This window comes from Salvelinus alpinus, chromosome 11 (genome assembly GCF_045679555.1).
Source record: "Salvelinus alpinus chromosome 11, SLU_Salpinus.1, whole genome shotgun sequence".
Lineage (NCBI taxonomy): Eukaryota > Metazoa > Chordata > Actinopteri > Salmoniformes > Salmonidae > Salvelinus > Salvelinus alpinus.
The window spans coordinates 49,568,649-49,596,436 of NC_092096.1; the positions used below are offsets into that span (position 1 = coordinate 49,568,649).

Sequence of the window (27,788 nt, forward strand, 5' to 3'; positions counted from 1 at the left end):
TTGCCCCACTGTATGTACGTGCGTGCGTAAATTGTGTGTGTGTAGTTCAGTTTACAGGCACTAGTGAATCAGGCGTGGATTCTGTGCATGCAGAAGGCCATATTGTTAGTACGTATCTGAAGTGAATGGTACAGTCGGAATACATTGTGATGTCATAAGAGCCCTGCGTTCTTACTTCTAACTGGTCAGTGGGGTTGGAGTGACAGCTAGTGCAACGACTGGATGACTTCACTCTAGAATGAGATAAAGAAGAATGAGACAGTTGTGTAATAGATCATTCTTAAGTAAGTAGATCTGCACTGGAACCAAATTGAACTGTGTCTCACAGAACACCCTATTTCCTAGATATTAGTGTACTACTTTTAAAACAGAGACACCAGTGAATGGAACTGGATAGGAAAACGTGGCACTCTTGCGTACTTCCAGGTTTCTATTATGATGACATACCGGTCCAATCCTTATTGTTCTCATCCTAGACTTCACTGCCAGTTCATACATACCTTCACATTCAACCACCAACTACTACTCCTGATCCAAATATATTATCATCAGACCAAGCCTACCAATGCTAGCCTGGTCCCAGATCTGTTTGTGCTCTTGCCAGCTCCATTGCTGTCATGCGTCAAGTCATAAGGAGTTGGCAAGAGAGCAGAAACATACTGGCGCCCAGGCTTTCTCAATGCAAACCCAATGAGGAAAACTTCCAAAGACTACTGCTAAATATCCCAAAACATGCATTGTATTTCTGTACAGTTCCATTATAGCCCATACCGTTATATGTGTAGTAGAGGAGCCCCTAGATTTAAGGCGATCCAACTGCTGCTATGTCTGCTACCTTTAGTTCCCAGTTATCGTAAACCATAGAAAGTAAGGGAAACGTCGAAGCCTTAGGACTGCAAACTACTGGGCAGCGTCTCCTAGTTCATTGACTCGTATACTACTGTATATACGTTTCCTTATGTCTTCGAAAACTTGACATGATCTAATTTCCAAATCAGGCAAATTATCCATACTGCATCCAAGAGGCACAATAATACCCTTCAAAACCATAGTATAGCATAGTACCACAAGAGTACACAATAGTACCACAAGATAATCATCTCACAGGCAGTACTGACACACAAACTCTGTGCTCTTCAAATCAAATTCTCTTATATCTACCAAGCCTATAACAAGTCTATGACAAGGGATGCTGGGATTCTTCGCCCTAACAGTCTCAATCCACATTTAAAAAAGTGAATATTTGTGAGGAATTTCTATGTCATTTTATTTTGAGGATTTTTATGTAGCTATGTGATGTTATCATGTGGAAGACACTCCTAAACATTCAATTGGTCCAGAATCGAATGTCTTCACATGTGTTTTCTTTTTGGTTGTGCCCAAAACTACCTCGCATGCAATAGTAAAAAGAAAGGGGATTCCTTCCTCTACTATTTAGTGGCAGTTATAAAGTGAAACATTCAACCCAAAGCACAACACTAAGATCCAATATCTGAAAATCTTCCAATGGTCAAATCCATCAATGCTACATCTTTGGTGGGTTTTTGAACATCTTTGCTACGAGCGAAAAGCACCGCGGTAGGCGCTGTCGCATCTGAGTTAAGAGAAAGATTACATTCGTTTAACATTCGTTGTTGGTTGTTTTTGTGTGTAAGCACAGATCTCAGTCACGGGGGTGTTTTAGCCATAGAAATAGAATACATAGAATGGACACATGCCCTTAGACTACTGGAATTCAATTGGTAGTTCCCATAGAAATATCATCTCTAGTTCCTACACCATTGTTGCATGTGTAGAACACTGAGAAGATTCTATCCATTCTAGCCATTGAATGTTCCATTCCAGACTGGTCTCATAGACTAGACGTAACATAGTAAATGCAAATCCATAACACTGAAATTAGTATGATGTTACATTTGGTATAACGCGAACATCTAGCAACCCAAAGGTTGTGTTCAAATCTCATCACGGACAACTTTAGCATTTTAGCTAATTAGCAACTTCTTACTACTTTTTAGCTAATTTGTAACTACTTAGCATGTTAGCTAACCCTTCCCGTAACCCTAACCCTTTAACCTAACTCCTTTCCCTAACCTTAACCCCTATCCCAGCTAATTTTAGCCAGCTAGCTAACATTAGCAACAACAAATTGGAATTTGTAACATATTGTACGGTATGCAAATTCGTAACATATTGTACGCATTGCAATTCGTAACATATCATGAAATGGATGAAGGACATCCACAAATTAAAACATACCATATGAAATGTAACGTATCATATTAAATGGAGTGTCTTGGGTTTACATACCAAATGCTCGGAGACAACGTTGTTCATTCTATTGATTCTAGATCTATGTGGTTAGCACTGTGGGACCCAGCATGAGCTAGCAGGTTATAAGGCATAGAGAAGCACCATAACTACTACAGCAGTGTCATAGGAGAGAGGTTAGCAATGCACACCTGAATCTGGGTGACAGAGGAAAGTGTTAACTACGGTTCTCCAGTTACTCACTGCCCCTTAGTTAAAGGACCAGTGCAGTCAAAAACGTGATTTTCCTATGTTTTATATATATTTCCACTGTAAGGTTAGAATAATACTGTGAAATTGTGAAAATTATGATAATGCCCTTTTAGTGTAAGAGCTGAAATTTCGGCCTGTTTTGGTGGGATGGAGTTTTGGCCTGCCTGGTGACATCAGTTTTGCCCTCCCCACTCAGACCACTCCCAGACAGTCCTACCAAAATTCTTGCTTGAGAAATTGCTAATTTTGTTTCCTTTTGACTATTTTAATTGAAACCAATCACAATAACCAGGTTTCCATCCACCCTTTTTATGCACATAAAGTACCTCAAATAAAAAATGTCTGATGGAAACAGAAAATTTGTCGGTAAACTTTTCAAATGTCGACAAAACAAAATACGCTAGACAAGGTGGGATCGTTTTTGTGTTTGTAAAATTAATTATGCAAGAAATGTTGGTGGAAATGCTTTAATGCGCAAATATTGATATAATAACCATCATATCGAAGTAAACTTGGGAGTCACACGATGACATGTGTGATCCTCCCACTACGACTCGTCGGGAAAGCATGCAGTTCATTAGGCTACAGATGAAATAAGTTATGATGAACTTCACAGGGTGATGAAAGTGCAGTGATGAGCTTGATGCTCCTTTCCAATAAATAACATGATCATCGATGATTGGCTGCCGTTTGTTCATAATCTCATCATGTAGGCTATACCCACAAAGTTATCTGCAAGCTATTGGCTAGAGCGCACACGCCAATACCAGAGTGGGCACGCGCTAATTTTTTGGGCGAGAAAACCATCAGTAGAGTTGAAAATGCGATGGAAAACCATTTACAGTAACTTGTATTTCTTTATTCGGTACATGGGAATTTAACCGCAAAAGGTATTTTCATGTGCACTACGTCATCACACACAGCCTTTTATCTGCAACAAGTCAATTTGGTGGAAACACATCTCTGGTGGGAAAATGTGCATAATGTTTTCATGTGGATTTTTGCATATTTGCAAGAAAATCAACAACTGGATGGAAACCTAGCTAGTAAGGTACTCAATTGTTAACCAGAAATTATTTGATATTGAGATAATAAACTGCTGCATTGGACCTTTTAACCTTTGTGAAATTGAATTTTTGGACAGTTGTATTGTCCTGTGTTGTTTTCCGCAATACTACGGTCCTTTATTATGTCATTGATTAGAATGAATTAGAACGATTGAAAATGAATGGAAAGAAAGGGGAAAGGGGGATACCTAGTCAGTTGTACAACTAAATGCCTTGAACTGAAATGTGTCTTCGGGATATTCTGTCCGTATTTTTAAAGGGTTAACAACAGTTCCTCCGACCTAAATCCTTACCTTACCCATTATAAGTAAGATGATACAACTGATCCTGGTGCAGTTGTTAGGGACAGTGAGTTACTACAGGTAGGGAGAATGCTGGAACATCACAGGAGTGGTTCTAGAGCTGTGTTTCCAAGGCAACAAGGGAGCCAAACAGAACAGGGTGCAGCATACAGTAGGACTACATCCCAAATCACATCCTCTTCCCTATATAGTAGTGCACTACAAAGGGAATAGGGGGCCATTTTAGATCCGCCCTAAAAAGGTTTTCATTTCTGGAATAAAAGTCACTTGGAAACAAACGTACTTCTATATCTAAAATAAATGTTAAATAAGTTGAGATAAGAAGTTAAGACAAAACCCACTCTCGGAAACGTTAGTGTAGAAAGAGTGGGGGTGCAGAGACGCAATTATTTTCTCGCAAAACACACTTAGGAAGGAGTGTATAGATCATCAGGACACACTGTAATATCAAGGAATATGCTCATACAACAAGTAATAGTCAAAACACAGAAATATGCTCACACCGCAATTTACAAGCTTCACTTTCACTACTAGTCTCCTAACCAGGATTAGGGCCAATTTCATTTCAATTAAGTAAATTCAAGGGAGTGATTTCAAATCCCAATTCATGAACTGAAATGTGCCATTGTCTTTCAATTAAAGATTTTATAAATTCTTGTGCATTTTCTCAATTCTTGAAATGGAATTTGAAATCCCTTCCTGAATTGGCTGGTTTGAGATGGAATTGACCCCAATCCTCCTAACAAGCAACTGACTGCAGCAAAGCAACACCTAGTATGAAGACTACCCAAAGAACCTAAGACTAACTAACTATGCTTTCATATAGCAAAGAGCTACATCTGAAGGACTTCAGAAGTCTATACATAGCCATAAATAACTTTGTTACAAAAAAAACTTCAATTTTCTATAGAGCCACTGGGCGCGTTACAGACTGACTACATTGCAGACGCCTTCCAAATCTCACAATGCTTGGATAAGACTTTAACACATCAGCTAACCACATTATGATATAGCAACCTGATGCCTGACCGCCAAGTCGATGATGTGGCACGCAACTATTGGTTGATGCCCTGGAATATCTGCAGCGTCTACAATGTAGTTGGCCTGGAACGCGACCATTATGTTACTTCAATATCAAGAGGTTTTAAAGATCAACTAGGCTTCGATTTCACATTCACTTAACTTTCTCTAGCACTGGCATTATCTCAATAAGACAAAATAGATATACAACGTACAAAGGGTAGTATTAGTATCTTCATCACAAACACGTTTCCACACAAGTAGACTTAAAGGCTACGCTACAATATCCATACTAGCATACTACTTTGAATGCTAGGACCTCATACACTGGCTCGTTCCCTACGGCTACATTTACACAGGCATCCCAATTCTGATCTTTTGCCACTAATTGGTATTTTGACTAATCAGATCAGATATTTTGTCAATAATTTGTCAAAATATCAGAATTGGACTGGCAGTATAAACGCAGCTTAAGTAGTGTGCTAGTGTGGATATTGGAACAGAGCCTTTGTGTACCCTCCGATGTCCATACTGGAATACTACTTAGAATGCTAGGACCCAATACACTGGTTCATTCCCTACTGGTTCGTTCCCTAAGTAGTATGCTATTAAGGATATTGGAAAAGAGACTATTTCCTCTTCAGTGTCATTAAAAAGCGCACATTTTATGAGGGACAATAAGCAGCAGCTCTGGGGTTAGTAGGTAACAAATAAGTTGTTCAAATTGCTTCATTTTTTCCCCATCCTCAAATCAACACTATAAAAATGCTAGCACTACAATGAGTGACAAGGACGTGCCTAAAAAGCACAAAGACTGGCATCGAGGCTATAAAAATGCAGCTTTTAGACATGAACCTGTGTAAGTAACCACTGCAAAAACGCTTTGTGTCTGTAGGACAAGACGAGTATATACAATGAAGGTAGAAATGGTACAAAATCACACGAGGGATATACGTACAACCAATTGAATTCAACCAATTCAACTAATATTGAAGGCAATCCAATAGATAGAAAGTGCAGGTCGGATATCAATCGACGTTTGATTTCTAGCATCAACAGTTAAAACAGTTCAAATCACTTCCTTTTTTATATGCTTAAGCAAACAAATCCACACCAATCATAGGGCTTGTGTCGATTAGATACGCTTTTTGATTGAATAAACAGAGTTACGGGACAAGTATGTGGGCTATACTATGTCCTATACTATCTCTTCAGGAAATACCAAGATGGAAGCCTGGCCCGAGATCTGTATGTGTTTTAGTTTAGCAAGTCCTCTGACTATCATTGTCAAACTCAAACTGATCCGGGATCAGGTTAACATCTCCTACATAATCATATAGTAAACAGACATATTAGTGGTATTCAAAACAGTTAAAATAAATTAAAATGATATTTACACATAGTTTGGCAGGGGTAGGTCTACAGAGGTCAGCAAACTACCCTCCATGTTGGCACCAAGTTATGTAACAATGACATTCTGACCTTAGAATGTCATGCAAGTTAGCGGTGTCAACATGGCCGCCAATGGAACGCTACATTACAAACAGAGTTTGCCGATCTCTGTATAGCCAGGTATAAGGGGGGTGGGACTATCATTCAAACGTGGTGTGTGTGTGTTGGTGTGTGTCAGGTGGAGAGAGATATTTCATAAGGTGGGAGCGTGTAAGTGTGTGTTGTCATGCCCTCTTTGTTTGTGCGTGTATGTAGGTTGGGGGACGAGGCAGAACAGGGGGGGGTGTTAGACAGCGTTCTCCTCACTAGGGGGCTCAGCATTGGGGGGTTCCAGAAGAGTCTGTTGAACTGTTGGTGAAAGAGAGGAGAGATGAAACTGATGGTTATAAACCTGATCACAAACTGCAACTTCTTTTTTTATATATACACTACCGTTCAAAAGTTTGGGGTCACTTAGAAATGCACTTGTTTATGAAAGAAAAGCAAATTTTTTTGTCCACTAAAATAACATCAAATTGATCAGAAATACAGTGTAGACATTGTTAATGTCGTAAATAACTATTGTAGCTGGAAACGGCAGATTTTATATGGAATATCTACATAGGCGTACAGAGGCCCATTATCAGCAACCATCACTCCTGTGTTCCAATGGCATGTTGCGTTAGCTAATCCAAGTTTATCATTTTAAAAGGCTAATTGATCATTAGAAAACCCTTTTGCAATTATGTTAGCACAGCTGAAAACTGTTGTCCTGATTAAAGAAGCAATAACACTGGCTTTAGACTAGTTGAGTATCTGGAGCATCAGCATTTGTGGGTTTGATTACAGGCTCAAAATGGCCAGAAACAAAGAACTTTCTTCTGAAACTCTGAGAAATGAAGGCTATTCCATGCGAGAAAATGCCAAGAAACTGAAGATCTCGTACAACGCTGTGTACTACTCCCTTCACAGAACAGCGCTAACTGGCTCTAACCAGAATAGAAAGAGGAGTGGGAGGCCCCGGTGCACAACTGAGCAAGAGGACAAGTACATTAGAGTGTCTAGATTGAGAAACAGATGCCTCACAAGTCCTCAACTGGCAGCTTCATTAAATAGTACCCGCAAAACACCAGTCTCAACGTCAACAGTGAAGAGGCGACTCCGGGATGCTGGCCTTCCAGGCAGAGCTCCTCTGTTCAGTGTCAGTGTTCTTTTGCCCATCTTAATCTTCTCTTTTTATTGGCCAGTCTGAGATATGGCTTTTTCTTTGCAACTCTGCCTAGAAGGCCAGCATCCCGGAGTCGCCTCTTCATTGTTGACAACCGCTCGCTTAACCCAGAAGCACCAAAGTGTCGGAGGAAATACTGTTGAACTTGCAGGAGCCCGGCCCGCCACAAGGAGTGGCTAGAGCGCGATGAGCCAAGTAAAGCCCCACCCGGCCAAACCCTCGCCTATCCCGGACATCGCCCTATGAGACTCCCAGTCACGGGGATCGTACCCCAGGCTGTAGTGATGCCGCAACACTGCGATCCAGTGCCTTAGACCGCTGCGCCAAACGGTAGGGCCCACAAACTGAAACCTCTAAAGCTTAATAATGCCTTCATAAACCTTTTTACAACCACAACCAGCCCTATGACCATTTTCAATTGGCGGTCATTTTATCTACTCTAATCTACTTCATTTGAAGTAAAGTCAAATATGCTGCATATTGTCCAAACACAAAGACAACTTCTTCTCATGGATTCCATTATAAGAAAGGTGTTGGTCATATATGGTATAAGTTCCGGGGTAAGGAAAACCTTTCTCTCACTTTTCTTTTGTCTCCTTTTCTCACCAGATTGGAGACATCCCAGAGTATTGAGTTGCCAAACAAAACACGAGTTCCTCCCCCTCCATCTCCCTCCCTCTCCTTCCCTCCCCATCTCCCTGACAGACCCTTTTAACTGGAGAGAATACAGTTTCGTATTTCACTCTCGTGTCAACCATCAACACCGCAAAACTATCAATACTCACCGGTGAGGGAGCAACACGTCATTGGGTGAGTCAGTGAAACCGGATAGCATTTTTAGGACTATAATTTCATCCTCATATTGTAACCTACAATATGTGTCTCCACACACGTAGGCCTAAGCTGTTGATGGATTTAAGGTCGTTTTAATTGATCTCAGATTCTCCGTTTGTCAGCGTCAAAGTAGCCTGTCATTTCGATCATTTGTGCGGTATTAAAAAAGATTCTGCAAAAGTCTCCAGTCATGTAAAATGACGTAGAATTGCATGAAATGCGTTTATAAAAGGCCACATTTGTCCCGGACCCGAGGCTACTACAATGTTCCCCATGTGTGCAACTTCTGTAAGTACCTCTACTCTACTGCTTTGTGTCACTACGCAAATGTGATGATATGCATGAAATGCTTTATTATAAAGGTTTCTCTCATGCGTTCCGGTACCTCAGAGCTCCCCAGGTCACCCCCCTCTCGCGCTCACTTTTTGTTTCCCGGCACCTCCCGATTTACAAATGAAGCACTGCCCGTCCCACTTGCGTTAGAAGTTAAGAACGAGAAAGTGGTATGTAGAAATAATGGCGCTCAAATTGAAAATTATTCCACGAAATAATGAGGATTTCTATCAGCCTAATCAAGGTGTCGATTACATCTCACATTCCAGAGTTCGAACTTGTAAACAAGGATGCATGGGATTTCTCGTAACGCCACTCCGTGCAGCCAATGGCAATGTCCGCTTTAGGTATAATGCCAGAGGAGCCGCTCGTGGATTTGTCAGCTCTAACGCAGTTCCACCTCTGACCCCGCAAAAACAACCGCTATGCAAATGTGGGCTAAAGCGGATCTGATTGAATAGAGCTCTAGCTCTCTATGGGTGGTTACCTTGTGGTTCTGTGGCCACCACAGCGTCCAGGTTATCAGTCTTCACCAGTTCTGCATTCAGGCTCTCTGTGATGGGAGGAGACAACAGTCTGAGATCATCTCACATCTAGATTATTATAACTAATTCATGATTAAATATGAATGTATTATTATCTCTAGATTATAGATTATAGAGGACACTTTTCCCAGCTGGTCACTTACGTTGTATGCTGAAGCAGAACTTCTTCTTCTGGTAGGAGATGTAGCTCGTAACTGCGCCAACCAGCGCCACGCCAACGGCACTGACGATACCTGCGATGGTTCCGGTCTCCGCCATGGTGTCTGGAACGAAGGGAGAACACAGAGAGAGGTATAATTCACAATCAACCATCAATATTAGACACAGACCATGGTCATGTAAATCTTTTTTTTCTCATAAAAATAATGTTGTTGTCAACCAATATTGTTGTTGTTGTCATCATACCATAGTTGTTGTCATCAGCAGTGGATGGGCCACCATTACGTCCACCTACATGGACACATTTGAAAGATGTACTGCGAGGTAGTCTATCACGTTATTTATTAACGTGCATTCATGTGCGTAAATATACAGTATTTACATCTTGTGTCCTGACAAGAGAATCTTAACAACCCAGATGTAAATATATTTATTTGTCATATTAAAACAAGAGTATCTTCAATAATTCATCATAAGAAATACAAGCAAAGGTCGGAACACAGAAGTCTGTCCTTAAGCTCCTTAAACTCATAATTTCCCAAATCTGAGATCATCACCTTTCCCTTTGTCGGGTTTATAGGTGTTGTCTTTTCCAACGCCAAACAGATCATCGTCCGAGAAGGATCCACCTAAAAATGCGGGATATAGGATTACATTAACTGGCAACCCTAACCTGACACACCAGGCTCCAAGCCAGGGACGGTCCCCATACAAACAATGCCAATGCCTCCAAAGGAAGGTCACCAGAGAGAGGACAAAGTTCAGCAGACGTGGGGTCAACCACAGTATGTAGAGGATAAGTGCTGGTTGCCAGATTTCACCCGGGAAGAAAAAAAGAGAAGATTAGCCTTTGACAAGACCCAGCCGGAGTGAAACTACAGCTACCTTCCCCATGCAAGTTGCCAGATATTATGACCACATTGGCAGGAAATCGGAAGCGGTGCCTTTTTGAGGATGTGGGTTTTGGATATAGACCATCAGTCCTGCTTTGTGCGCAGTACACCCACAGTACAAACATGCCAAGAGGAAGCTTTTAGTAGAGTACGTGTTAAACACATCCAAACAGATACCCATCCAAACGCAGTACACACACACTCTGTGTGTGCCCAGTCGATAACTCCCCAGTAGGCCTTGTTAATGGTGTGAGAGAGATAGATCGGGGGGATAGAGAGATGGATAAATGGAGATGGAGAGGCAGAAAGTAAGAGACAGAGAGACAGGGAGAAATAAAGAGAGAGAGAGACAGGCATAAAAGATAGAGAGATGTGACATAAAGACAGGACAGATATATTGGATATTAAAGAGAGGAATGAGGTTAAATTGAACTCGGTATTATCCAAGAAGGTTTATCCAAAAAAGCTAGTACCCAGCCCAGTAGACAGAGGCAGGACAGGCACAGTAGCGTTTAGTTTGGTCAGGTAGACCATGTTGGTTAGGGTAGGCACGGTATAGGGTAGGTCAGGCAGGGTTCTTACCCCCATTCCCCCCTCTGTTGTTGGAAGCTCCGGCACCCTTGCCCCCGCCTCCGATACCTTTATCTGACGAGCACATGACACCACATCAACCTTCTGTATACTAATACTATAATAATACCACGGCTCTACTATATTGCTACTATACTGTACTATTACTACGTTACAGTACTATAGCCTACACACCTCTGGTGTCTAGAACATTACTGCGATTGTACAGCTATACTATGACTATACTACTTGCTACTACACTACAACATTAAAGGCAATGTTTTCTCTTCACAGAGAACTCACTCGCGGTAAACGCTGCATATGCTCAAATCGGAAATTACGTGCAAATGTCAATTGCACTATAACGCGGATCTTCCGTGGTCCGGATTGAATCTAGGCCTAGTAAATACCATACTACTTCGCTGCACCTGCGATAACATCTGCAAATCTGCGTACGTGAACAATAAACTTGGATTTGAACAGGGACGGCGTTATGGGCGGATCTTAGGGGACCTGGCCGGCCTTACCCTACGTACCTCCTTGCCGCCCAAATGAAATATAGAGTATTGATAATTTATTTGACCGAGACATGCGCCAACAGAAAGATGGCGTGCGTCCAAAATAATTCTAGCGTCCGAACAGTGCACTCGCCAACTTTTCTTCAATGTGCAAGTGTCTGAAACAGCGCCCCTCTGTCTTACTATATGTAGACGAACAAAAAAGTGTAATGGGTTCGCACTCAAAAATATGTCGCATAAAGCTTACTTCAATATTCCATTTTTTTTTTTTTTTTACTGCATCAAGGGATAGCGTGCACGGATGTTTCGGCTTTACAGCCTTCAGTGTGTGGGTCCAATTATCTTTCATTCAAAACAGCATTTGTTCTAATGAAACTACAAAGTAGACCAGTTATTAATGAAGGAGACTGGTTAGTCACTCTTAATGGCTCATTGCTATATACCAATATTCCAAACGATGGCGGTATGGACGCCCTCAAATTCTTCCTCTCCAACCGCTTAAGCGAGGTGCCTACAAATTATATAATTGAGTTTGCACAACTAGTGCTTACTAAAAAAATAAACATTATTTGATAAATATTACTATCTACAGACTTTTGGAACAGCAATGGGAACTTAGCTCCATTGACTATACAAATCCCTTTATGGGGAAATTCTAATTGGATTTTATTTTTGAAAATAATCCTTACAAAGATCATGTTAAATATTGGACCAGCTATATAGACGATTGCTTTATGATCTGGTCGGGTTACGAAATTAAATTAAATGTCTTAGCTACAATAACTCTGAAGTACAATCAATTTCATTCACTATGGAAAATAACATTAACTCTATACATTTCTTAGATGTACTTGATACAAAGAAGGGACAATCTCTAAGTACTACTGTTTACAGAAAATACTATATTGACAGTTGATAGTTATCACCCTCTCCCCCTAAAAAGAGGTTTACCAGTAAGCCAACTTCATAGACTGCGTCGCATCTGTGACACAAACGAAGAATATGATGAGACAATCAAATTCTCTTCTTGAGCGTTTCCGCTTGAGAGGATACCCGATTCCTGGCTTGATAAAGCTCGAAAAACAAGTTACAAGCGTCAACAGAAGCCAGTTACTTAATAAATCCCCACAAAAAGAAGAAACTGTTTCCTGTAAACTATATACTTACTTTCAATAATAGCCGTAATGGCATCAAGTGTATTGTCAATTAACACTGGTACATTATCATCAGACTCCAACTTAAATTCAGCTTTTTAGAATCTACCTTTATTCACCTGTAAACGATCAAGAAATCTATCAAACTTATTGGTTAAATCAGATGTGGTCAGAGGCATTCGTAAAAGGATGCTTCCCCCTGTAGATCTTCCCATCTACCTCTTGTAGCAACATCAGGAAATGTTAAAACTTTGTATGCCCTCAGACTTCTAGGACCTATGAAATAAAGTAACGTATAACTTACCCGACTCAAGGAGTTGTGTATATGTTACAGTGTTCTTGCAATTAGAATTATATTGGAAAAACATCCCGTGCCTTGAAATTACGTCTTGGAGAACATAAATCCACTATTAGACGTCAATATATCACCTCGCCAGTTGTGAAACAATTTATAAAACAAAATCTGATTGCGTTGCGTCGGGATCGAAAAAGTTAATCCACCACGTAGAGGAGGTGACTATGACAACAAATTACTCCAAAAAGAAGCCATGTGGATGTATACATTAAATTCTGTCTCTCCGCGCGGTTTAAACGAAGAATTCGATTTCACCTCCTTCCTATATGCCACATTTAGACTGTTATACAAGAACTGTCCATATCAGATTTTGCATATCGTTTATGAGTTGTCCCGACATATTGATGAACGGCTTTGCCTGATGTCCTTTGTGGTAGGCTATCTGATGAATTGATGTGATGTATTTAGGTGAGTGGACACCTGAGGGCGATTGATTTGTGAGTTGCCCGTGCCCGCTCCCATATCCTATAATTCTGTATCTCTTTGTGACTCATTTGTATACAGGTAGACCAGAAAAGCGATATCCCTGATTGGCAGATGAATGCAACCTCTGATTAGAAGCACCTGCTGCACAGCTGTTGATCTTTGCAAATGCTGTTTTGAATGAAAGAAATTTGTACCTACACACTGAAGGCTGTAAAGCCGAAACATCTGTGTACGCTATCCCTGATGAGGTAAACATATATATATATATATATGAAATAAAATTGAGTGCGAACCCATTACACCTGTTTGTCTGAATTCGCGGGTTTACGCACCAGCCAAGCTTCTGGGAGAACGCGATGGTTCTCTTTTGATTAGTTACTATATGTAGCCCATGTATCTGATGCTGTCTGGCCAGAAAGAGTATGACAGCATCAGATACATGGGCTTTTCGCTACACCCGCAATAACATCTGCTAAACACGTGTATGTGACCACATTTGATTTGATTAACATATAGTAAGACAGAGGGGCGCTGTTTCGCTCGATCGAATGCTTTCTCCGGTGAGATAGTTTCAGCCACTTGCGAATTGAAGGAAAGTTGGAGAATGCGCTGTTCGGATGCTTGACTTATTTCGGAAGAATGTGCGAAAATAACCTACTTTTTTACGTGATTTGTTTGACAATCAGATGAAGGCATCATGACTGGATGTGTTCGTGCCAAGCTCGTTCGCACATAGGAGGTCCTGTGAAAAAGCGCGCCCCCTCTGGAAATCAAATGCCCGTCCAACTGATTCGTTCTGGTGCCCTGTACCATACCTATTGCAAACCCCCACTATAGGTATGTCAAATACAAATAAATTAACAAATTAACAAAAAAAATACAAAACACTTAAATAGACAAATAATAAAATAATAGGTAACCTGCTTGTCCCTTGTTCTTGTCCTTCCCTCCAATGTCGTTTTTGGGGTCCAGAGCATCACTCAGGTCAAACTCATCACCTGCTGCAGGGAAAGGTCACAGGTCAGGGGTCAAAGGTCAAAGGTAGAGTTGCAAAATTACAGTAACTTTCCCAAAATACCCAAGTTTTCGTGCTTATTCTCTCCTTATTCTAGGAATCTTCCAACCGGGATTTCTGGAAAACCAGGAAATGTGGGGAAAATTTGTCACAAAGGTGAGCCTGAACAAACCACTGCTACGATGCGTTAGGGCATCTAGCACACCTCACCCGAGAGGAAACCACTGCAGTAGTGACTTCTGTTAGCCTGGTCCAAGATCTGTTTGTGCTCTTGCCAATTCCATTGCTGTCATTGTCAAGCCAAACATGCACTTAGGCTACACTTATGTCACAATATACCAAGCATTCCAGAAATAGAGCAATATACAACAAGCTGTTGTATACAACAAATAGACAAACTTACAATGACCACAAATAAGGACAACGAGACATTTTGGGATTGAATACATACTAAATAGGTCCAAAGGTCATTCAAAGGTCAAATTGTTGTTTGGTCACTTAGTTGCATTCCAGAATGTGACAGAGTTCTATGGCTCAAAAGCCCAACAGTGAAAGAAGATACTGACTCAAAACACAATATTTACACACACAATAACATGTGTGACAACAGATGACAAACAACAACAACATGAAAACAACATGGCGTGTGTGTCTATAGTGTGTCTACAATGGTGTGCTATAGGAGAACAAGATGTAACTGATGCAGACAAGATACCACTATAACGTGTGTGAATATAGACATGGAGTGTGTTCCAATAATCTTCACTCGCTTCCTTTCCTCATCTCCTCTCCCCCATGATAACCATTATGAGTTGTCATCTGTCCGGTCCAATCAGACCAGTGTGCATGAGGCAAAGCAGAGACCGGGAACAAGGAAGCTAGTTTAGACCAGAGCCATTGATATTTTATAGAGATTTTGGCAAACTAGCCTCCATGTTGAATCCAAACATTCCATGCCATTAACGTTCTAATATGCATTCTAATGAGAATGGTGTCAAAACGGTGCCTATACAAATTCTAAAATCTAAAACGGAGTTTGCCAAACTCTGTATATCTACACCTCTGTTTCAGACTGATGGGACATAGTCTGACAAGAGGCCTACGTCACCCACAAGCAGCGCTGGTCTTTCGAACCAACCGTGCAGAAGGGATGATGATGTGCGACAACGGGAATACACACATATATTGACGCTGATACATAGGCTGCATCTGAAATGGCACCCTGTTCCCCACATCTGGGCCTGGTCAAAAGTAGTGCGCTATATAGGGAACAGGGTGCCATTTGGGACCCGCACGCAAGATGTGAAAACGGACGGGAGGGTGGGATGGTGGTTCTAAGACCTGGGTTCAAACGCTATTCAAAATCGTTTGAAATACTTTATCGGTGCTTGTTTTGAGCTCGCCTAGCTTAATGGACCAATAGAATAGTCTGAAGATTGCAAGCTCCCGCCCATCTGGCACTTCAGCAGGCTCAAAGTATTTACGTTTTGAAGCGTTTCAAATAGTATTTGAACCCACGTCTGTTCGTTAAGTGGTAGCGGTACCAACCGGGCTGGGGCCTAGGTGGGTTACGGGGGCCCTTGGTGGCGCGGGGGAGCAGGCCCGGGCGGAGGCCGGGCCCAAAGTCAAAATCAGCCTGGGTGTCATCTGTTAGTGTAGTGAGTGCTCAGGAATTAGTATAGCCTAGTTAGCGTTCAGTCTGGTTTAACAAGGCTTAATGCTAGGCTTAGGACTAGATTCAATCCAGAGCGTGGAAGATTCGGCTATAGCGTGATTGGAATTTAAAGGCAATGTTTCTGCGTTCATAGGGACTGCATTCAAAGTAAACGCTGCATATGCCGGCTCAATCGGAAATCCCCTTTAAATGTAAATCACGCGATAACGCGGCTCTTCCACGCTCCGGATTGAATCTAGCCCTTCGTTTAAGGTGTGTTAGGACAAGTTCTGTACAGATCTGTTAGTGTTGTGATCACTCTAGGGATAGCTAGTAGGGTTAATGGAATCCCATACAGTACTATAGTAGAGATGCTTGTGAGTTGTAGTGGATTTAGCTAGAGATGATCTGAGAATAGTATGGTGACTGCAAATGTACATACACGTTAATACCACAACATCAGAGGAGGCTGGTGGGAGGAGCTATAGGAGGACGGGCTCATTGTAATGGCTGGAATGAAATCAATGGAATGGTACCAAACATCAAACACACAAAAACAACGTATCTGACTCTGTTCCATCTATTATATTCCAGCCATTACATCGAGCCCGTCCTCCGATAGCTCATCCCACCAGCCTCCTCTGCACAACATAAACAAGAGGTGCGAGGCCAAGACTATGACTAACAAATAAGGGACAGCCTTTTTCACAAGAGAGATACAGACATACATGTGTTGATGGTACCATGCTATCTTATAGCAGTGGTTCTCAAAACGGTTTGTGTGTAGTGATCCATCTTAAGCATTGTCGAGACTTTGTTGTCAATAGTTTACCCATCAACTGTTCCAGCTGACTCAAACCCGAGACTGCATTTTGCTTATAATCAATATCTATTGACAAGCAGTATTGGCTGACTCTACACGACTCGACTGCGGCCATTGCATTTGCTAAGTACACCACCTGTCTTCTACATAGCCTACTTGTGAGTCACTTAGGGTAAAAGCCTCTCCTAAACGAGAGACTTAATGCATGCGGGTTTAGTAAGCAGGACGTTGCAGGGATTTCTCCATTCACGTGCTAAGTGTAAAGGGTCTGATTAGAAAGCCTGTATTTTATGGTGGTTTCTTCCCTCATGTCTCACCTGGTTTGGGTTTGGGTTTGAGCGGGGCCTTGGTTGCTGGGACTTTAGGAGGAACCTTAGAAGGAGCTTTGGTGGTGGTAATCTTGTCCCCCTCTCCAAAGAAGTCTGACAGGTCCAGGTCTGAAGAACACAACATCAAAATGACCGTAGTCAGTACCGTCAAACCATGGCTAGATTGGATATACGTCAAGACAAAGCCTGTATATGAATTATTATTGCCCACCTGCTTAAGAGATGATTTAGCTGCTTTGTGCCCGTACACCTATAGGTCTTTGTCATTGGTCTAAATTTGCACTAGGAATTATTTTCATGCATGTGGTAAGTAGCCCTTTAGTACATACGGTGCCTTCAGAAAGTATTCACACAGAGATGAGCCAAGGGACCAAATTCAGGGAGAAAACGGGATAAACAAAATTAGCTTGTGGCCATACCACCCTGAACACGCCTGTTCAGGGTCGGCCTGATTAGTACTGGGAGAGAAAAAATAAGAAAAAGTACGTATTCACACCCCTTAACTTTTTTCACATTTTGTTGCGTTATAAAATGGATTAAATTTAGTTTTTTTTTTGTCACTGACAGGCCCACAGACAATACCCCATAATGTCAAAGTGGAAGGATGTTTTTAGACATTGTTATGGCAAGCCTAAATACGTTCAGGAGTAAAAGTCTGCTTAATAAGTCACATAATAAGTTGCATGGACTCTTGTGTGCAATAATAGTGTTTAAAATGATTTTTGAATGACTACCTCATCTCAGTACCCCACACAAACAATTATCTGTGAATGTAAAACACAGATTCAATCACAAAGGCCAGGGAGGTTTTCCAATGCCTCGCAAAGGGCACCTATTGGTAGATAGGTAAAAAAACATTAAAAGCATGGTGAAGTTATTAATTACACTTTGGATGGTAAAGCAATACATCCAGTCACTACACAAATACAGGCGTCCTTCCTAACTCAGTTGCCGGAGAGCAAGGAAACCACTCAGGGATTTCACCATGAGGACAATAGTGACATTAAAACAGTTACAGAGTTTAAAGGCTGTGATAGGATGGATCAACAGCATTGTAGTTACTCCACAATACTAACCTAAAGGACAGAGTGAAAAGAATGAAGCGTGTACAGAATAAAAAATTTCAAAAACGTGCATCCTGTTTGCAATAAGACATTAAAGTAAAATTGCAAAAAATGTGGCACAGAAATTAACTTTATGTCCTGAATACGCTGGGAGACAAATGTACTTTTCAGCAGGACAATAACCTAAAACACAAGGTCAAATCTACACTGGAGTTGCTTACCAAGACGACATTTAATGTTCCTGAGTGGCCTAGTTACAGTTTGGACCTAAATCGACTTGAAAATCTTTGGCAAGACTTGAAAATGGCTGTCTAGCAATGATCAATAACTACCTTGACTGAGCTTGAAGAATTTTTTAAATAAAAATTTGCAAATGTTGTACAATCCAGGTGTGCAAAGCTCTTAAGAGACTTACCCAGAAAGACTCACAGCTGTAATCGCTGCTAAAGGTGATTCTAACATGTATTGACTCAAGGTTGTGAATACTTAAGTAAATTAGATATTTCTTTATTTAATTTTCAATAAATGTGCTAATATTTCTAAAAACATGTTTTCACTTTGTCATTATGGGGTATTATGTGTAGATGGGTGAGAAAAATATATATTTAATCCATTTTGAATTCAGGCTGTAACACAACAAAATGTGGAATAAGTCAAGGGGTATGAATACTTTCTGAAGGCACCGTAGCTACAGTAGACGGTAAAAGTATTTTTAAATATATGGATTCAAAGTACTTATTGGCATGTTTAAACCATAGATTATTGTGATTACTAAGAAGCGGTATGTGTTAATTGTAAAGGTGGCCAAGGTGCTGGGGATCAGAAGTGCCAGTGCAAGGGAGTAGTCCAGGGGGTGTCGTATGCTGAGACAGTGAAGAAAGTAGAGGAAGAGGGGTCAAGGGGGAAAGATCCTGAGAGGATCCGTGTAAGTAAGTGGATCTGTGCCAGCAAAGAGGGATAGGCCAACAAGTGATATATGCTTCAGTAAGATTGGCTTCCTAGCATTCATAGCAACGGTTATCAACTGTACTGCAGGGATGGTACGAGATTTGTTTATTTTTTCCCCCATTTTCCCTTTCGCCTTCTTTAAATGTCTTTATTTTATTTTGTGGCGCAAATTATCATGTGTTTACCCAAGTCCAGTTGGTGGCGGTATAGCAAACATATATTGGATGCCAACCGCCGTAAAACCTCAGAAGAAGAAGACGTTTACTTTGCAAGTTTGCACTTTTTAAAATAAATGAAGTCATTTTATAGCTATTTATTTCTCAGTTCCTCTTTTAATGCCTTTTAGATGAGAAGGTATCGGTCAGCTTGTCACATTTGCTGTCAGAATTGGGATTAGCCCCTATCCTTTGGGGTGACCTATGGTTTTAAAAGTTTTTTTTTTAGAAGACTGAGGTTCCAGGATGGACTGAATTAACAGCCGGTGATAGTGGCCTCGAGCAGATACAGTCCTGAGGATGCAGACCAGCAGCAGAGGAGGTCAACTAACCACAGTGGTGCAAGTGTTCCGTTGGAGGAGAGTCCAGGATGGGCGGGAGTAGACGGTTGATCAGCCTTGAGGAGAGCAGCGGAGCCTGGTATAGGAGAGCACCGGTTCAGGTGTATTTCATTCATTCAGTATGCACAATAGCAAGGTGAAGGTTGGACAGTAATTCAATTGAAGTGAACTCAATGGCAACTACACGGGTGGCTGTTTCTCTTCCTGTCTCACCGATTCAAGCTTTGTGAAACTGGACAAGGGGGAAGAAATGTGAGGGAGAGCCGTTCACTAAGTACTAAATTACCCTTTTTAAACATATGGATTCAAAGTATTAATTGACATCATGCAATGTTATTTATGCTCTGTATAAATGCATTCGTTTAATCCATAACCGGCGCTTTCTGTCACTGCCAACATTTTCTGTTGTATTGCACTGCTCATTGGCACAGGTGCCTCCAATGTGTAACCAGGGCTTGTGTTTTCTTGAAAAGGTTTTTTCCTGACTGTGGGAGAGCCATTTGTTTTAGCCAGCAGTCATGTGCGTTTACTTTGTAAGGACCCTGCGACACTACAGCCACCGGGCGTCCGCCATTGCCATCAGCCATCAAGGGAATTCTTCCTTTGAACTCAACGAAAGCTGCTGTGCTGCCCGTGTTGCGCTCACGTTGCGTGACGTCCGGTGGCAGCGTCCAAGCTCAGGAATGGCCGAGGTTCAATTCTCGATGTGTTCATTCTATATTGTGAATTGAAATAATGAGGGAAAAAACAACGCTCGGTGTAGCAGGTGGAGCGTCACATTGACCAGGCGCTGAGGGCAAACCAACGCGAAATCAGCCGTTTTTAAGAAGTACTTTTAAGACTATTTCTCAGTTCCTCTTTTATGCCTTTTAGATGTCACGGTATCAGGCAGCTTGTCACACACAGTATCTGCATTAGGCTGATATAGGGAGAATTGGAAGTAGATGCTGCTTATTCTAATATTAGAACCTTATATAATCATTAGCAGAAAATACACTACATCTTTATTAGTAGTCTTTCAAGTGGTCAATACCAGCTTTAACGCCTACCAATTTAATAAATGGTAATCAATTAGGAGCATTGTGTTTACTCATGTAAGCCCAGTATCTACGGTACAGGCAGATATAATCAATAACAGAGAAAGTCCATATCTAGATGAATCAGTGAATCTGGGATCGTTTACCTGCTCCCGATGGAACCGGTTTGGGTTTCGGTGTGGCTGCTGCTGCTGAGGAGAAGAGAACAATGTTATACAGAATGTATAGCTTCGTCCTCAAACACTGGAAATCAGGGTTAGAATTCAGTCAATTCAGGAAGTAAACTGACATTTCAAATGCAGTTATCCTCAATGCGTCTGTATGAGAAACAATTGGAATGTCAGTTTACTTCCTGAATTGACTGAATTGAAATGGAATGGACCCAAACCCTGTTAGATAAACATTGTCAACTGAATGCATTTTCCATGACTTCGTCGTAATAAATGTATGATTCCATAGACCTAAAGCATGAATCCAGGTTTTGCCAGAAATAGACAGCAGCAAGTCTAAAGCATTTGAATACTGTACATTTTACAGTCATTTTGTCTTTCTGTACTTACGTGCTTTAGTGACATCGCCATCATCCAAGGCATCAGACAGGTCGAAGTCACCAAAATCCTGGGACAGGACTGCAATACAGGAAGGGTGGAAGGAAGGGAGGGAGAAGAGTGGAGGGTTTTTACACAATCCATTGCAGTGAAAAGGACAGGAACTTTGCTCTAGTCACCCTGTACATGTGACCATTAAACAATCGGAATCGGAATCAAATATTTTGCTATCCCAAGTCCCACATCAGTGATTCTGCTACTATATCTACAACAATGCGTTCCAATCGTTCCAAACTACAGCCATAATAATGGTGCGGTAGTATATAACATGTGCACAACACATTAGTTCTGAGTGCAGCAACACTACCAACCATACATGGGTTCAAATACTATTTGAAATCTCTCAAATACATTGAGCGTTTGCACTAGCCTGCCTGGAGTGCCAGACGAGGCAGGGTTTTAACAGGTAAGTTCAATAGTTCAGATAAAGTACTTGAAATGATATCAAATAGCATTTGAACCCAGGTCTGCAGCCGACCCATCTTTCTTTGCAGTGTAGTGAAGAATGCCTTGCGTTCTGTCAGATCTAGATATCAACTGAGATGACTGGCTCCGGTCAAAAGTAGTACATTTGAAAGGTAATAGGGTGTCATTTGCGACACAACCCATGACAGACTCCAATGCATTCCTCCTGCACATGGGACAGAATAGCTTTTGTGTCCATGTCGTGACACACACACGCATCTCTTTTTCAAGTTTTTCTTGTGACAATGAGTGACCATGAAAGATCTCAAAAGGCCCATAAGCGGTTTTGTCCTCCAACAAAATAATTTGGGACGTTTTCAACCAGGGCAGATACAATCTGTGTGTCTCATTATCATCAGACGGGTCAAAGGTTATCTCTAGCAGGGCTAAGTGGAAGTAGGAGGAAGCTGTCCCTCTACTGATCTACGGTCTGTTCATAATCGTGCACCCTAATGGTGCTGGGTTACGCTTCAGGGAATAACAAGATGATCCTAGATCTGTGTCTACAGGCACCTACTACCCTTCTAAACACTTACAGTGCAATTTACGCAATGATCGTTATGAAACTGCTGCAGTTCCTGTGTGTTTATTAGTGAAATTCATTAGGAGGCATGTTAGCGTAAGGTTAGCATCCTGTTTCTAATAATATCTGTAAGGGTCAGAGAGCAGCATTCTACACTGGTCTGAGAAGGGAACTATCCTAGCACACACACACACACACACACGCACACGCACACACACGCACACACGCACACAAACACACACACACACAGACTGGTCTGAGAGAGGAAGCAGAAACACAGACTCAGCTAACCCTACTAGCCAAGTACTGAAGGCTCGACCTTTAGACCAAGAATAATGTTGGTCAACCCAGAACTAAAGTCTTGTGTAATTTGTCAGCCGCTCGATTAAGTCCGAGGACTATACTGTATGTGCTCCACCCTCTCTCGTTGCAAGGCGCACCCTCTCTCCTCCCCTTCCGAAATTAGAAAGATGCTTAGCACCAAGAACACAGAGGAGCCACACTTGCCTAGTTACGCACACTCACATGCATGCGTGCACACGCACACGCACGCAAACACACAGACACGGCTGCCCTCTCCCTGTCCCTTCTGAGATCTGGCAGGCAACTTGTGGGTGACACTGGCCGGTAACACTAAAAATAGATTCGAGGCTAAGAAGACCACTGTCTATGTGACTGCAGGCCAGGCTGGGTCACCATGCACCTCTGCAGCACAGCCATGGTTCAATTACTAATGAGGCCCTAACTAATAATATGACTTTCATTGTTGCAATTTCTTAGCTAAGGCTATTGCTATTAGTATGCTATAACATAGCTTTTAGTCTTTATAGTATTCAGCTCTATTACTATTGCTACGCTATCATTATTTATAGGACTTATAGCTATGTAGGCTATCTCCCACCCGGGTTGTAAGGATATTTGTCCTGCCCTGCTGTAGAGGAGAAAAGCCATTTGAAATTATGTAGATTGTCGTAGGAATTCTGCGTTCCAGAATTCCTACGACAATCTACATAATTTCAAATGGCTTTTCTCCTCTGTAGCAGGGCAGGACAAATATCCTTACCGGGATTCCATGCGAGCTTGGTGACGACCTCAGAAACAACCACATGACTTCTGACCATCGCCCTCTTACCCGTGCGACGCTATCATGCGTATAGACGTTCTTCAAACGCCGATGAAGGCTTGTCCAGCGAACGCAATCGTTTGACCTCCGCTGCTATTTGAAGCCATTTAAAGCCAAAAGACATCAACAGTCATCTCTATACCATAGCAGTTAATTAGCTGTAATTTCTCAGGTCAACACTGAATTCACAATACGAACGGTTGTCTATAGAGACCTGTTTGGATCCCCAGCTGGTGAGTAACAAAGTGAATAAATAATAGATTCCTCTGTTCATTGACGAACACCACATGGCTCTGTCTCACTGCCGGTCTATGGGGTTGATCTTATTACTCTTCATTAAGTCTGTGGCAGGGTGTAACACAACCCAAAAAGAAAGCTGACACGCACGCATGTATGTGCTCATGCACACACACCCCTCTCGGTCTCCACAGACCCACCGCACGCACCCTTCCCTCTCCTCCTCCACAGACACGCACACACAACCCAGACAGCTCTCTTTTTCTCTCTGTCACACACACACTCACACACAACCCATCATCTCCCTCTCCCGAAGAAAAGACTGCAGCTAAGGTTATGCCCCCCCTCCTTTCCTCCCTCTCTCCCCCCTCCTTCATCCCCTCATCCCACAATCCAAACCCCTCTAGCTAAAATTAGCTAAATACGCACTAATCTGTGAAGGGTGGCAGAGCTGGCAGACTGAACTTTAAACTAGAGATAGACCGATTATTCGGAATGGCCGATTAATTAGGGCCGATTTTAATAACAATCGGAAATCGGTTTGGCCGTTTTTTTTTTTTACACCTTTATTTAACTAGGCAAGTCAGTTAAGAACACATTCTTATTTTCAATGACGGCCTAGGAACGGTGGGTTAACTGCCTTGTTCAGGGGCAGAACGACAGATTTTTACCTTGTCAGCTCGGGGATTCAATCTTGCAACCTTACAGTTAACTAGTCCAACACTCTAACCACCTGCTTTACATTGCACTCCACGAGGAGCCTGCCTGTTACGCGAATGCAGTAACCTAAGGTAAGTTGCTAGCTAGCATTAAACTTATCTTATAAAAAACAATCAATCAATCAATCATAATCACTAGTTAACTACACATGGTTGATGATATTACTAGTTTATCTAGCGTGTCCAGCGTTGCATATAATCGATGCGGTGCGCATTCGCGAAAAAGGACTGTCGTTGCTCCAACGTGTACCTAACCATAAACATCAATGCTTTTCTTAAAATCAATGCACAAGTATATATTTTTAAACCTGCATATTTAGTTAACATTGCCTGCTAACATGAATTTCTTTTAACTAGGGAAAATGTGTCATTTCTCTTGCAACAGAGTCAGGGTATATGCAGCAGTTTGGGCCACCTGGCTCGTTGTGAACTGTGTGAAGACTATTTCTTCCTAACGAAGACAGCCAACTTCGCCAAACGGGGGATGATTTAACAAAAGCGCATTTGCGAAAAAAGCACAATCGTTGCACGACTGTACCTAACCATAAACATCAATGCCTTTCTTAAAATCAATACACAGAAGTATATATTTTTAAACCTGCATATTTAGCTAAAAGAAATCCAGGTTAGCAGGCAATATTAACCAGGTGAAATTGTGTCACTTCTCTTGCGTTCATTGCACGCAGAGTCAGGGTATATGCAACAGTTTGGGCCGCCTGGCTCGTTGCGAACTAATTTGCCAGAATTTGACGTAATTATGACATAACATTGAAGGTTGTGCAATGTCACAGGAATATTTAGACTTATGGATGCCACCCGTTAGATAAAATACGGAACGGTTCCGTATTTCACTGAAAGAATAAACGTTTTGTTTTCGAGATGATCGTTTCCAGATTCGACCATATTAATGACCTAAGGCTCGTATTTCTGTGTGTTATTATGTTATAATTAAGTCTATGATTTGATAGAGCAGTCTGACTGAGCGGTGGTAGGCACCAGCAGGCTCGTAAGCATTCATTCAAACAGCACTTTCATGCGTTTTGCCAGCAGCTCTTCGCAATGCTTCAAGCATTGCGCTGTTTATGACTTCAAGCCTATCAACTCCCGAGATTAGGCTGGTGTAACCGATGTGAAATGGCTAGCTAGTTAGCGGGATGCGCGCTAATAGCGTTTCAAACGTCACTCGCTCTGAGACTTGGAGTAGTTCTTCCCCTTGCTCTGCAAGGGCCGCGGCTTTTGTAGAGCGATGGATAACGCTGCTTCGAGGGTGGCTGTTGTCGATGTGTTCCTGGTTCGAGCCCAGGTAGGAGCGAGGAGAGGGACGGAAGCTATACTGTTACACTGGCAATACTAAAGTGCCTATAAGAACATCCAATAGTCAAAGGTATATGAAATACAAATGGTATAGAGAGAAATAGTCCTATAATTCCTATAATAACTACAACCTAAAACTTCTTACCTGGGAATATTGAAGACTCATGTTAAAAGGAACCACCAGCTTTCATATGTTCTCATGTTCTGAGCAAGGAACTTAAACGTTAGCTTTCTTACATAGCACATATTGCACTTTTACTTTCTTCTCCAACACTTTGTTTTTGCATTATTTAAACCAAATTGAACATGTTTCATTATTTATTTGAGGCTAAATTGATTTTATTGATGTATTATATTAAGTTAAAATAAGTGTTCATTCAGTATTGTTGTAATTGTCATTATTACAAATACATTTAAAAAATCGTCTGATTAATTGGTATCGGCTATTTTTGGTCCTCCAATAATCGGTATCAGCGTTGAAAAATCATAATCGTGACCTCTACTTTAAACATGCAGGTGTTTGTCCCAAATGGCACCCTATTCCCTACATAGCATAGGGTACCATTTGGGATAGAACATTCAGATCATTAATGCAGTAATAATCTGAATAGAACAGAATAGGACTTGAGGACTCGACAGGTCTCATTGTCTCACAATGACACGCTCAGTGTGTGTGTGTGTGTGTGTGTGCCTGCGTCTGTGTGGAGGGAGGAAACTGGCACCCTCGAGGTCTGAACCTGCACCTGCCATGATGGAGAGAACGAAAGACACTCCACTCACTGAACGAGACCGTAGCTCCTTAGCTCACAATCTAACCATTCAATCAAAAACCATGCTGTCTTATGAGTGTATCCTAACTGCCTAAGTGATCCACCAAAAAATGTTAACTGGACTATCAATTATTTTCAGACAATCATCATCAATAGTCCGTTTGCATATGTCTTAATTTAATTCATCCATCGTTTGAGATAAACAAAGACAATTTTAACCTTTAAAAATCCATCCATATTACCCCAGAATAACACCTATATCAATCCTGAATATTAGTTCTTATTGTCTTGCCTATAACATGAATTCTATTGATCATACTGACTGCTATGTGACTAGACTGCAACGAAATCAGCATCTCGGGGAACGTTTTTTCACCCCACATCTTCACATAAAGCTTCCTCTTGTTTGATTAATTAGAATATTCACATCGACAAACGCGTGATTTAGAACGTGATTCATTTGGGTTCTGGAATCAAACATATGGAACATCAGTGCGCAGCCAGACTGGCTGGTCAATATGGCTCTAAGTCCAAACCAGACTAACGTATCAGGCTACATACAGGCATGACTGGGTAGTTAGGCTAAAACATATTTTAGACCGCAACGCGTAACTATGTAATAACCCTGTCTCGATTGTAGGTTAATGAACTATGCAGCGGTGAGTTGCTGCTGCCCGTGTACCGTTATTCTCTTTAGAATAAAGAAAAGGGCCTACTGGTTACAAACAACAGACCGAGGCAACAAAAAACTGATGAACTATGCAATAGCGTGAACCGCAACAAAGAAGAGAGAGAGGGTTTGGGCGAAACGCTTACCTTTCACAGCTAGCAGCGAGACCACCAGAAAGATCGACCATGCCGAAAATGTGCCCATGTTTGAAATTCGTCCGTCCGGTGTTGTATCGACACTGGTTCTGAAGAGAGTGATACAATAGCTTTACACTGTAACCATAAATCGACTTATATTTTTATCCGTGAGTCTGGTTGCTACAATGTAACAGTTTTTTGCTAGTTTGATCTAAAAAAAAATATTTATTTGGCGGCACCCGTGCGACAGTGGCAAACAGTTTGCTGCAACTGAACCAAAAGTCTGCAGTGCGAATATGGCGCTGTGCGCTGGTGGAGAAACGACGGGGTGGTAGGTTGGCGCAGCAGCACAAGCTACAGCGTGGTGGAATCATACGTTACAACGGCGGCGTAGGGCGGTTCCTTTCTGTTATTACAGATGCAGACAGACACACAGAC

General features: G+C 41.6%; 1 protein-coding gene across 8 annotated transcripts; it reads right to left on the reverse strand.

Moving 5' to 3' along the window:
- Positions 1-27,684, reverse strand: LOC139534872 (CD99 antigen-like protein 2). Of its 8 annotated transcripts, none has more exons than XM_071334377.1 (12): positions 27,360-27,684; positions 21,345-21,413; positions 20,931-20,975; positions 17,168-17,287; positions 15,922-16,020; positions 14,279-14,359; positions 10,918-10,980; positions 10,000-10,071; positions 9,689-9,733; positions 9,427-9,546; positions 9,226-9,291; positions 1-233 (listed from the first exon to the last, which is right to left on the reverse strand). In XM_071334377.1, exons 1-12 carry the CDS (start codon positions 27,415-27,417, stop codon positions 229-231), a joined length of 843 nt encoding a protein of 280 aa, XP_071190478.1. In that variant the 5' UTR covers positions 27,418-27,684; the 3' UTR covers positions 1-228. The 8 variants fall into 8 exon arrangements, with proteins under 8 accessions (XP_071190478.1, XP_071190477.1, XP_071190476.1 ...); XM_071334376.1 differs by lacking the exon at positions 1-233 and adding an exon at positions 4,295-6,712 and having other exon boundaries at positions 20,931-20,972; XM_071334375.1 differs by lacking the exon at positions 1-233 and adding an exon at positions 4,295-6,712 and having other exon boundaries at positions 27,360-27,682.
- Positions 27,685-27,788: the final 104 nt, after the last annotated feature.